Genomic DNA, 13,292 nt, shown 5'->3' with positions numbered 1-13,292 from the left:
CTAAGCTTGCCCTGTTTTCTTCCGTTGTCAAACAGTGTTCTTTCCTCGATCCCCATTGAGCCCACATGCATGTGCCATTTCATCCATCCCCTGCTCATGCTATGTGAGTGCGTAGTATATTATTATGTCTGGGTGGCATCGCATTTTTGAAACAATTGTACTCGTGCTAAGTGAGTATGTTCCAAACACGTCATCGTTGATCTGATTGATGAAGAATGGCTAAGTGACGACAACTGTTTCGATCTCCACGTATAACACGTGAGATTCGATTCCTGACTCCTGACTGCAGTAGTACTGCAGCCATTAGAAGGTCTTAACTATTGAGCTGCCATTTGGTTCTTCGTAATGCCACCATGGAAGATGCAATGGCTCGTGCCAAGAAAACCAGGCAGGCGAACTCCAAGGCAGTGCAAGCACATGCTCTCGATTTGTACATGCTTGATACAGTATAACACAGCTCTAGTGGTTCCAACATTACGCACGCCTCAAGTGCAGAAATCAACGAATCTATCTGTACAAAAATTGCTACTGACAGCTGCAGTAGTTTTCCTTGAAAACATGTGTAAGAACCCAGCAAGACTGGTTTCGCCGGCCAAGAAATTTGATTTTTTCTTTCACTAACTATTTGTAGAACAACTTGCCGGTGCTTCTATACTTTGCAAGTAGCAGGCATGTGTGGGCACACACAGCATTGTGGTTTCCTATGTGTGACTCCAATGACCTTATGACCTACTGTAATCTTGAGGCCATGCATGTTTCCAAATGTTGTAAGTGATGGTTGACAAGGACTTCACCTCTTTTATTTAAAACGACATGTAGCTTGTGACCGGTTAATTGCCTACACCTAGGACTAACTAGTTTTTCTAGATGTAGGATGTAACAATTTAAGTAGATGCCACACCAGATGCCAGGGTTAATTGCCTACATCTAGGATGATTTTTTTTTACAAAAATGCAAAGGACCTGTTATGCCGGTATATAACATGCAGTATGTGTTAACAAGTGGTTAGAACTTAGAAACGACAGCATATTATGCTTAGGTGGCACCGTGGCAGCACTTGGGAGATTTTGTATGTTCCAAGCAGGCCATCATTGATCTCACTTGATGTGTGCAATAATAGCTTTCTTCTTCAGAAACAAGAGGGGGAAAAGAAATTCTAGACTGGTTTCGCCGTCGCTTCCCGTACACCGCCGGTGGCCGATGCTGCCTGACAGCCTGAGTCTGGCCCGGCCATGCACGCGACATCTGTCACACCCAGCCGCAGTGCACGGCCGAGATCATCCGTCGTCACGATCCCATGGACGCGAAGACCCGGTTCCACAGGCTGGGTCGATCAGGCACTGCACGCCGGCCGCCACAGCGAGCAGAACGACACCGGCTGCACCTTCCACCGCAGCGCCACCGCGCCGGCGGCACCCGCCGGCGCCGACATCTCCCACCCGCCGTCGTACTTCCTCAGCAGCGACCTGGCCGACTCCACCGCCTCGTCCCCGAACGCCGCCTCCTCGAACCCGGCGGCCGCCATGCGCTCCCGCCACGCGTCCCTCCCCTCCCCCGCCGCCTCGGCCGCGGCGACGGACGTGCCCGCCTCGGCCTCCAGCAGCCGCCTCTCCTCCCCGTCCCTCCCCTTGAATGCCGCCGACGTCGACTCCAGGAACCGCCACAGCAGCTCCAGCCTCGCCGCGAACCCGCCCGCCGCGGTGCCGTCGCCGCCCCCGCCGTCGACCTCCGACAGCACCACCAGCTCCGGGTTGAGGCCCCGGACCTTGTTCAGGATGCCCGCCCGCTCGTCGGCGGTGGCGTGGCCTAGCCGGAACTGGAGGCAGACCACGAGCGCCTCGCCGGGGGCCGCGAGGCTGTGCACCGAGTCCAGGCAAGCCGCGCGGCTGATGGCGAGCGGCAGGTTGATGGACTTGGCGTACCGGAGGAGGTGCGGCGAGAAGTCGTACCCCGGCGGCGACGCTGAGAAGGGCGCCGGCGGGGTGCCTGCTGCGACGACGGTGAGGCGGACGGAGGGCGGTGCGCGGCCGCCGGGCATGCGGGTCAGGGACTCCAGGAGCGTCGGCCACTGCACGCCGTGGGAGACGCCGAGGTCGACGACGTGGAGCGGCCGGGGGGGGCCCGCCGCCGCGGCGCGCGCGATGGCGGCGTTGGCCAGCGCGTTGGGTAGTGCGAACCACGGGCTCACCTCGTGGAACCTGATGAGCGACGCGCGGAACAGCCGGGGCTCGGCGCCCGCGAACGCCGGCGTGGGGCGCTCGCAGGGTGGGACCCGCACGGACGCCGCTGCCGCGGGGCCCACCGCGGCGGGGAGCCTGCGAGACAGCGCGTGCAGCCCGTGCGCGGCCAGGCGGTGGTTGGCGTCGCCCGAGAAGGAGGCGAGTTCGCCGAGCACGTAGAAGAGGTGCTGCGCCCGCGACAGGTTACCGGCCTCAACGGCGGCCGCGCACGGGTTCAGCAGCTGCTCCGCCCACCTCGTGTCCCGATCCGAACCCGCTCCGCCGCCCTTGGAACCGCCCTTCTTGCCGTTTCCGCCACCGCCTGGCCTGTCCCGCTCAGCGCGGCGACGCTGGTTGCTGCTGCTATGGCCGGATGCCCTGTGCGCCGGCGACTTGCGCTTCTTGGACGAAGGTTCCGACGGCGACGACACCGCCGGAGACGCAATGCTTGGGGAGGCGTGCGCCAGGGGCGAACTGCTCGTCGGCAGCGGCGCCGGGGGCGAGAGCGCATGCGCCACGACGCTGCCAATGTCATCTTGCTGCGCCGCCGCGGGGTTACACCACCACCCGTAGCCGCCGGCGATGTCAACATCTGCGGCGAGGAAGGAGAGGGAGTCCTCGAGCCAGTCGAAGCCGGTGCTGCTCGTGGCGGCGGCGAGCTCGGCCGGGTGCTCCTGATCGTGGCAGCTCATGGGCTTCATGCACGCAGAGCTTGCAAGAAGATCTGTGCATGGACATGCAACGGCGGAGAGCTTGGAGCTTTGCTTCTTAATCAGGGTTCGCCCCTGATTTGTGGAGCTTAATCTAGGGTTTGAAGAATTGATTGGAGGTTAAGGAGGTGAGGAGCACAGATCAGTGGGCTTTGTTTAGCATTTGTGAGGTTATTTTAGGGTTCTGCCCTCGTGGAACTGACATATTCCCTGCGTTTTGGTAGCATACGCCTCTGTGCAGTACACTAATAGCATATCTCTCGAGATTCTGCGCTTGTTGCAATTAACAAAAGGACCTTGGGATTCTTGTGTTAACATATGGTAAAATCTGATTGGCTTGAATTTGAACGTTGAACTACAACTTCTTGTGCTTCTGAATTATTGTTCTTATGCTTGCCCCCAATATATGAAGAGTATAAATCAAAGTGTTGAAAAGATTCTGACTAGAAGAATAGTAGCAACAATGTAAAATAAGGTCATGGATGAAATTTCCTTTGTAATTCTTGTTCTGATTCATTTCCATTTGTCCTAAGTTTTAGCTCCCTTGGGTCTTCAAAGGTTTGTAGTTTTGACTGAGATAGCTCAAGAAGGTTTAGCTCCCTTGGCTCTTAAAAGGTTTGTAGTTTTGACTGAGATAGCTCAATACAGATGTTGCAACCCTTTGATTGGTTGTTCTGTGACAATTGTGTGCTTACATCTGTTGAGACATCACAGTTGCTGGGAAACATTGAGACCGCAATGCTTGCCAAGCAGTTTAATGACGCCATTGCCGCCCCCATTGGATGGGAGCTCAACAGGAGCGGCTGTCAGAGCATTCGGCTACAGGGATGAAGAGTTTGGTTGGAGGGCGACAGGAACGACTGCTAGTTGTTAGTTGGTATGCCTATGTTACTTGTTGCTTGGATCCATACTAAATCTCAAATGATTGGGATCCAAATGACACCATCACAGGTCCATGTGGCCTGCTGTGGGGACACCACCAATCCCTGCACTGCAAATGCTTATACTGCTGCTGCCTTTAGCGATCGCCCCTTTGTTTAGTTCTTGATGACAGGGGGGATGAGCTCACTTCAATCTATCAGGGGTCGACAGATGTTCATCCGAATAACGGCGATGCGTATTTTTAGTTGATTCTCGCTGTATTCCTGTTGATTATTGATGCGTCCAGACCCCAGAATTAAAGAACAATGCACTTTTCAGAGGTGTGACTTGTAAGTTGGAAATTTCTGCTTTCTTCTGAATAATTTTTGCAACACAAGAGCGCTCATTTGATTTCTGAAGTAAGAATAGCATTTCTCCTCTAGTTGTTATGCAAGTGCGAGTGCGCGCGGCAAATGCAAATGCGCGCGTTTGAAGCTTTCAAATACCTCCTATGCTTCAGGAAAGGCCACAGCTGGGCTCTTTCAGTGTTTGCAAAAGGTAACTGCAGGTTGATTGGTCCATGTCAGAAGCACAAATATCAGCGAGCTGGACAAATTTTTGTTTCCTTCAATCCATACAGCTCCACTAATACTTATTCTAGTGTGCAACTGTGCGGATGGTGATGGTGAAATTGTCATCGACGATGCACGCAAGCAGTAGTGCAGTACTATTCAGACGGCAGCATGTCTTTTATATTGATCCGTCCCAGACATATCTTACTCCAAATCCATCAGTCCTGTGTTTTTGACACACTGGATACTGTACTCGAGGACAGGAATTTCTTTGTTGTATTATGATGGATGCAATGGTAGTTATTACTCTAAGCCAGCAATTTTATCCGTATGCCTAACTCCAGTTCCTTTCTTATCATCTTCTCAAATTTCATCATTGAGGTTATCTGGTCCAAAAGATTTGCGAGACAACGTCATGTCTAGTGATTGGTGACCGGTAAGGAAATTGCATATAGTTCTGCAAATTCTGAATGGTGATAATAATCATTTAGAGCTCAATGCAGGAAACAAACTGTTAAATCTTTTCGCAGCTTTGAGTGGCCTCACCTCTTCTTTTCTACTACTTCCGTTCCAAATTATAGGTCATTTTGACTTTTCTAGATACATAGTTTTTACTATGTATCTAGACATAGTGTATATCTATATGCATAGCAAAAATTATGAACTTAGAAATGACAACGACCTAAAATTTGGAACAGAGGGAGTAACTTCAACTTGGGGGTTGTTGACCTATCAGTACTCTTTTCCTTGTAATGTGATCCATAAGCCACTGCAATATGCTATAATTGGCATGTTTTATTTCAAGTTGCCTCCTTGATTCTAGATATCAGTGCAGAATATGCTATTTGCTCGTGTTTTAACTAATGCATTGGTGCAAGTGGTTCCAAATGACTATACTTTCCTTTATGATTTTCATGGGATTGCATAGATCTAATTTACCCAGGAGTGAACACTTATATGCAGTTAAAAAGAGCCAGTAATATCTTTGACTCTTCAGTCTTGGTCATTTCAGTATCATGCTAAACTATACACCTTCATGCAGGTTACTTATAGAATCTTTCGGTGTGGAGGCTTCGTATTAACTTAAACTGCACTACTTTAAGTTTATCTGAATTTATCATCTCCTGTTTCTGTCAAACCTGTTATCTGCCTCAGCTCCCCATGTTCATACTTTAGGCTGAACTCAGTCTTCATGCTATCCAAATTCAAGGGAAAAAATTGGAGCAGCAGTAAGAACACAATTTGCCAATGGTTCGACGAACTTAGACGCAATAATGGCACTACGATTAAATAAACCATGTCCTTGTCCATATCTTAAGCATTGAGACAACATCACACAATTAAATTAGACCACAGACAGTAACCGCCTTGCATTTTTCTTCCACTCCTCGCAATCATCCATGTCATTGGAGCCTTGGCAGCAAGGGTGCTCCTCCACTTGAAATCCAGGACCACATCTATGAAAACCATACAAAACAATTCTCGTATAATAGCCTCCATGTTGCGCTGGGCGAAGGCGAGGTTGGCACACAAGACATCATTGGTTCAGCGTAGGCAACAAGCTAAATTTTTTAAGATTCTTCTTGCGGTGACGTAGCGGGGCAGGAATATACCCCCATCAAATCCCTTGTGCCTTCATAATAAAAATGGAATTTGGTTTCAGAGCAGCAATATTATACCTTGACGTTGGCGATGTGGATGTGCCCATTGTTTATCAGGTGTACTCTGCAAGTATCTGAAAGAGGAAAGAGATGGTACTTTCCTTCCCTCAACATGCAAATTGAAGCAACTTGTCAGTTGTGGTGGCAAGTAGTAGTTGGTTGATAAGGGAAGGGTAGTACTAGTACAGATTCGCATCAAGTACAGAAACTGAATCACAAGAAGCTTGTACTGATGAAAACAGAACAAAAGTAACAGCCTAACAGGTTTAATCAATTAGCAAAACTTTTTTTTTTTTGAAAAATATGAACAAAACTTTGTAAGGTAGGAAGCTAACTTATAAAGTTCAATCTTCTCAATTGACATTATATTTCCTGGAACAATTCAACTTGAGTAGCAAACACAAGTACGGACCTTGCAAGTAGCTGTCCTTGCAAAGCAAGATATTCATTATTTATTTTTGACTGAAACACAAATTTGGATTATATCGCCTCTTGGAACATGATATGTTTTATCCCCTCTTTCAGTGCGTAGACACCAACCTGCAAATCAGACCAGCGTTGTTGGTTGTTTACTGATCAGAAACATCGGTTGACATCACAGGGTTAGCTGGGGTGGGCGGCCCATGAAACTGACAGAAACTTTAAGCGATGAGCTCTGATGCCAGGCCACTGAAGGTCATACTGATCCGGGATGGCTGAAATAAAAGTCAATTTGTTCGAACGAACGAGGAGCATTCATGATTTGCAGATGACCATGGTGCCGTCAAGTAAACAAGCAGCTCCCGGCGCTTCCTCCTGCAGTGCTCCTTGGTAAACAATGACATGGGCTGGCATTGTCTGAATCAATCATGTTTCTTGAACCATCCATGTGGTATTGCCTTCTAGTAGTCAGCACGGAGGCACTCCTATAATAAACATCGAGAGATGTCGCTGTTTGGTAAGGCATCCTCCCCAATGTCATTGTCAACTCATTGCCATAAACAAAACTGAAGGGCTCTGATTAGCTTAATTGTGCCAAACTTCCTTTCTTTTAATGCTAACTGTATCAAACTTGCATTACTCCATAACAGCATAAGCAATCACGCTGCCTGGCCAGCCTAATGGAAACTCGAAACAAGTTGCGCCTTGCCCCTCTAGCTGTTTGCGATTTACAGATCTGGCCCTTTCCCGTCCAACACGTTGGGCAAATGGTACAAGTTCATCCGTCGTCACACAATCACACTACTGCCATGGGCTAAAAGAGGTTCTCAGGAGAGGTGATGTGTTACTGGCAATGTGTCACCAAGAGTGTCATATCATATCGTTACTGAAGCTTCATTCTGATCGTATCAGTTTTTTCTGTAAACTGAAATTCTCATGCCTCAATGCTTTTGCGCGTTCCGAAATTAGGGTACGAAGATGGACCATGAACTGTAATGCTTAGAGATGATTTGGTTCAGGAAAAAAAAAACCATCTTGTACTGACAGGCCGTTGCAGCCCTAACAATAAAGTTGACAGGCCCATGGGCCACCGGATTTCACAAGGGAGCCCAGCTTCAATGACTGATATTAGCCGATCCAGTCCATGTCAGTATGCTTACTCAAAAAAAAAAGTCCATGTCTGTATGCCACTGCTACTGGTATGATGTCATGTCTTTGCTAAAATAACGGCAATACTTGGCTTGCAAATGGAATTTAAATTTGGTTGAACTGTTGGTTGACAAAGAAAAACTCAGAGCCTCCATGTTGCACACAGTGCGCGTATGCATGCATGAGTGAGCACATATAGAAATAGCAGCACATACAGTAGCAGGCTAGCAGCAGCAAGAACAGTAGCCGACTCCGTCCTCTGCTCCTCTGCCCCTCCGTATTCGTAGCCAGCTATTGTGTGGACTTTGCCAACGAGAATTACCACTACCGGTCTCTCTGGTGGCAGAATCAGCCTCCGTTGAGTGCGCCGCCTATTGCAACATCTTTCATGGAACTATGGAAGCAAATGAGGTCACACTGCTGATCTCAACGATAGCACGGTGCTACATTTGCTTGTGCCTTGCACTGTGTTGCTCAGGAATGCACATCAACAGAATGCAGTTGGACAATTGGTGTTACTGCTTAGTGCTGGTACAAGTTTAATATTGTCAGGTAGGTGTTTTCTTTGGTATATAGGTGCTCATAACAATAGGTTCCCATCATTTGTATGGATTGGTGTAACGGGGCAATAAAATTTTTAGCTTCATACAGGAAAGACCATTTTAAGGTGTCCTCTGTCAAGTGCATCTTGGACTTCTCTGATCTGTATATACTGGTAATTACAGGAGTTGAATTACTATTATTTCCATATTTAGAATGCCAACTGATTTAATTATTGGCTTCAATAAAAAAAGTATTGTTGGGCCACCACAGGGACAAGCAGCCAAGTGAGGCAGGATTTGTAGTACGTGCTAATGACCAGAGGGATCATTTCCATGCAACAAAAGATCGTAGATGAATTGTGTGTTTTATTCTTTATTTTCTGCCTCTCCTAACAATGTTCCTCTTATTGTACCATACAAGTTACCTGTTCCTCTTATTGAAAAAAGTTTTTTCCAATCAGAGAATTGAATCTGATTTCTAATACAGAAACAGTCAAGCAGATGAGCAGGTAAGTAAAAAACAATACAAACTTAGATTGAAAGGCATATGCTCTTTTCCTTCTTTATTCCATGTGATACATTGGTTTCTGCTTTCTTTGGATTTTATTTCTCCCCCTCTTATTTTAGGATGTGTTGACACTGTACTCGCAAAAAACAAATAAGGATGTGTTCACACTCAGCTATGGTCAATGACTAACCCAATGTGCACAGCCAGCGGTCATACCCAGGTCCATTTTATGGAATCCAAATTGCCATATGCTTGCAGTTAAGGCAGTAAGCTCACTAATCAGAACTACCCTTTGTAAGTTGTCTCTGTTTCCATCGATATCTACTTAATTGTGTGTGATGGAGCCATAAGAAGATAATGATGTCTAGTTAGGAATCTTGCTCTTTGATGTATGTGAACCTTTCTTATTTTTTTCATAACTACTTCCATGTTTTTGTCTGAATTTTTTTTTCACGTAGTTATATACACAAATGTTATGCAAATTTTAAAGTAGGTATGTACACAACTTAAGATTTAAATAGTCAAACTGAATTTATAGCCCTGTAGCTAAGGGTGAACATCAGGCTTTAATTATTATTGTGTGTAATGTTAGCCATTAGGAGGGAAAAATAGAAAATCATCTTATTGCTAAGAGTACATATTCTTGTGATAATGCATGTTAGTTTTGAATGGTTTTCTTTCAACAATGTAATATTCGTGTAATTGCATTTCCATATCAAATCATTGCCATACTAATAATTGAAAACCACTTACCATTTCCTGCAAATGCATAGGTTTGCTTTTGCTGATGGGTTACTTCATAATCCAAATTTTGCTGCCCTCCGTGTGTTAGGGACTGTTTGGATGGACTAAAACTGAAATTTAGCTTTGACTAAAGTTTAGATGTCTAAATTCTAGTTGGCTAAAATTAGCCCCATCTTATTTGGAGCCAGAGCTAAAGTCCATTATATCCTTAGGGAGTGTAGGAGAAAAAATGGTAACGTTTTAGTGGAGGGTATTTTTGATCTTTTATCATTCATGTCTAAAATTAGCCCCATTAAAGTTTAGTTGGGGGTTAGCTAATTTTTAGCCCACCTTTAGCCCCACTGTTTGGATCAACAACTAAAGTTTAGCCTATGGATCCAAACAGGACCTTAGTCAGTCGCAGTGCAAATATAATGATGACCTACCAAGTCAACGGCATTGCTGGAGTTCCCCAACGTAGCGCTCCCGCTTACAGCTCTTCTTACATACACACAGGTCACAACAAGCTCATTTCAGGCCATTTATCCATATATGCTACCGAGCTCAAATGAACAGCAACCAATCTTCGTAACATCAACTCAGCCGGAACAAAGCCTGCCTCAGCACAGAACTGATCCTGCTACTTCAAGTTTTGCACTTCCGGTTCTCATACCCAGATTAAAAGGTAAACATGTAGAGCCACAGAACTTCCGGTTCTCATACAAAAACTAAACATGGAGCAAACACCACAATGCCCAACAAGCAAATAAGAGCACAGCACGACCACACGTAGGGCCAACAAGGGCGCGCGGTCCCCTTTCCTAATGTACACTGTACACAGAAGTAGCAGAAGCTTCAAGATTAAAAGGAAACCTATGACCATGACATAGTCTGATCGCTTATTGCTCCGCATATCTAGTTAGTAGCATTATCACACTTCAAAAGTGCGAAGGTAGGTTCTACTTCTCATTGCAGGACAGGTGATCAAAGGCATCCTTAATCGCTGCAATGGCCGCCAGGTACTTGCTCCTGCGCTCCAGGTACATCCCCTCCCGTGCCAACCGCTGGGTGGTGTCATTCATCTGCAGCAGCGTCTGCTGCTCCAAGTGATCATCAATAAATAATCGCGCGATGAGGAATGAGAAAGAGGCAGCAGAGTGCATCCTGCAGAGTTGCTCGGCCTTAAGGTCTCCCCTCAGTTTCAGGTTCAGTTTGTCTGAAAGCATGGCCACATTCTCAAGGTGCTGCTCCACCTGCTGCATGAGGCTCCCCAGGTCATCCTGGGGCTCTAAGCTGGGCTGGTCGTTCAGCACCTGGATCCTTGCAACAACATAGGGCTTTGTCCTGACGATCTCCATGACCCTGAAGCGGTCTTTTCCTACGCAGGTGAGGAAGAACCGGTCATCGATGAGCCTCTCGCACTCGATGACACGGACGATGCAACCAACATCTGCCATCCTGCCGTTCTTGCCGCAGTAGATGACCCCAAACTTGAGGCCTTGCTGAAGAAGGGTGTGCATCATGATGCGGTACCTGAACTCGAACTCCTGCAGCTGAAGGGTCGCACCCGGGAAGACAACAGATGGGTACATAACAATTGGGATTTCAGTGATCTGGTCTTTGGGGTTCTGAACAACCTCGTCCATGCAGCCGTGCAGATCGGCTTTGCATTTCAGGACTGACGTGGTTCTCTTCTGGTGCTTCTTCACGGTCACGGCAGCCCTTGTGTCAAGTCTTGGTGGAAGCTTTGGCTGGTAACAAGGCGAGGATGGACTGAAGCTGTAGCTGCTTGGCCTTGCTGAATTATACGGAAGTTGCAGAGTCTTGAGAGCCATATATATCTGTTTCCCAATGAGTGTGACCAGCTAGCTCTGTCTACAAACATGAGAAAACAGGAAGAGAAATATTTATTCAGTGACATTTGGCCGTAACAGGGTAAACGTCTGCACTACAGTTGTCTGAATACTGGGCAGCCATGAAACATGAACAGGCACAACAAAGTTTGACGGACTAAAGATTTGTAACAAGCATACAAACATCTTGACAAGCTGAAGAAAAAAGTAATGTCTTGTATATAAAAAACCACAACTACACATGGGGTTGCCTGCAGTACGAGTGCAGAAGTCAAAACCCCCACCCCTTAAAACCTGACAACCGAATTACCGTCCTCACCTTTAATCGAAAAGTTCCTCTCGTGCTTATCATCCCAAGTGCTGGTGCACCTAAATTATCTGCTTATCATCCCAAGATTTTTTTCTAAAAAAACCTTTTTTTTCTTTTTGTAAAACCCTCTGCTGCGGGAATAATCTGGGATTCAGGGAGCAGATGCTAAAAGGGCCACGCCCTGAATCCACCTCGAGCAGGAGCAAGCACCAAGCAGGATGAAAAGGCACACACCCATGAGGGAAAGTACGAAGGGGAGGAAGAAATCACAGTAATCACGGTTGGGTTTGAAGGCGGTGTGGGGGTTGTTACCTTGGTGGTGGTGGCCGGCTCCTCTTTCCCCACGGGCGCCGGTGAAGGTCGTGGTTCCGCAAAGGCGGCGGCAGCAGATCGGGGAGGAAGACGAGGACGGTGGAGGCTTGACGGGGGCGAAATCACAGGGAGCAAGCAGGGTGGGAGACAGCGGCGCGGGGTGCCGGGGGCAGAGCAGAGGAAGGAGGGAGGCGAATGGATAGGAGCAGAGGCTGGGAAAGAGAGAAGATGGGGACAGGGGGTAGATAAAGGCTCGCGGTTATCTGGGACGCCATCACCACATCCCAATCGCAAGCGATAAGTGATGTGTTTTTTTTTTCCCGGAAGAATCGAGAAGTGGATCGGATCATTGGATGGATGGATGGGCAGTCGCTGCCCGTTGGGTCCGGCCGTGCTCGATTGATGAATCGAAGGACACAACAGACAGACAGTGCAGGAAAGCAAGCGAGAGGCGAAACCGGGTGCTCTCTCTGTTGGCGCCGTGTGTCTCCCTCCATCGAAAAGTACTGTAACGAGACAGGCCTATGGCACCTCCCATGTCCATTGCTTTGCAGCACATCCATCCAACGGCGACGCCGCAGCGAGCGTGCCGGCGTGCGTAGCGCCCGACGAGTCGCACGGCGCCCTGCTACTGCTGTTAGTAGCTGCATTATTCATCCCACTGAGTGAAAAGAATTCCACGGAGACCAGTGATCGCTTATCAATCACAACACACAACGTCTCACTCACCGCCCACCGTTTTTACCAAAAGCTTCGTCAAAAGCGGTGCTCAATCTTTTTCCGTACATACTTTGCACACAAAAATATCTCCGGCGCATCGGCGTGCTGACGTCATGGCACGTACCGAACAGTTCGTCCTTGTCTCCCACAAACTTTACGTGCATTTGTTTCTCTTTTCCTTCATTTCCCATATCCTCGTACTTGTTTCTTTTTTAGAGTATGCTGGTAGCAAGGCAGCGTATACAGCGTACCGAGGAGGCCAAGGCAAAGCATAAACATACTCCTACTATGCGCCAAACCCGTTGCTTAATGATCATTTAATTAAGCGCTAATTTCTTCTGTATCAGCTACGCCGCCTTCACCTCTGATCTACGCTTCCAAATCATATTTGGACCGAAATCAGGCGCAACCCATCGATTCTCAACAGTCAACGGAATGATGGTGCATCGGCAAAAAGGCAGGCAGGTGCACACGCATCACACATCAAAACCATTCCAGTGACCGACAAAATTGTGAATCCAAATTCATTCATCAAATTGAAAAACAAAACATGTGAGACAAACTCTCGGCAGCCTTTGCCATTTGGATTACTGCCCGCCTCTTATTATGGTCTCGATCATCTCCCTAAGAGGATGAGGAGCCAGCTCATAATTATGCTATTATTTTTTGCATCTTATTTAAAGATATACTCCCTCCGTTCAAATTGTAGGTCGCTTTAAATTTTCTAGGTTT

General features: G+C 47.4%; 2 protein-coding genes across 2 annotated transcripts; both read right to left on the bottom strand.

Annotated features, from left to right (window-relative positions):
* Nucleotides 1–1,333: 1,333 nt before the first annotated feature.
* Nucleotides 1,334–2,920, bottom strand: LOC117835667 (protein NODULATION SIGNALING PATHWAY 1). Its single transcript, XM_034715014.1, has one exon. The coding sequence runs from the start codon at nucleotides 2,918–2,920 to the stop codon at nucleotides 1,334–1,336; it is 1,587 nt and encodes a 528-aa protein (XP_034570905.1).
* Nucleotides 2,921–10,043: 7,123 nt separating this feature from the next.
* Nucleotides 10,044–12,070, bottom strand: LOC117840562 (uncharacterized). Its single transcript, XM_034721080.2, has 2 exons — nucleotides 11,841–12,070; nucleotides 10,044–11,240 (listed from the first exon to the last, which is right to left on the bottom strand). Exon 2 carries the CDS (start codon nucleotides 11,198–11,200, stop codon nucleotides 10,325–10,327), a length of 876 nt encoding a protein of 291 aa, XP_034576971.1. The 5' UTR covers nucleotides 11,201–11,240; nucleotides 11,841–12,070; the 3' UTR covers nucleotides 10,044–10,324.
* Between the last annotated feature and the right edge of the window lie 1,222 nt (nucleotides 12,071–13,292).

The sequence above is a fragment of the Setaria viridis genome, chromosome 9, assembly GCF_005286985.2.
Source record: "Setaria viridis chromosome 9, Setaria_viridis_v4.0, whole genome shotgun sequence".
NCBI classification, from domain to species: Eukaryota; Viridiplantae; Streptophyta; class Magnoliopsida; order Poales; family Poaceae; genus Setaria; species Setaria viridis.
This window is presented reverse-complemented; position numbering and strand designations above follow the sequence as displayed.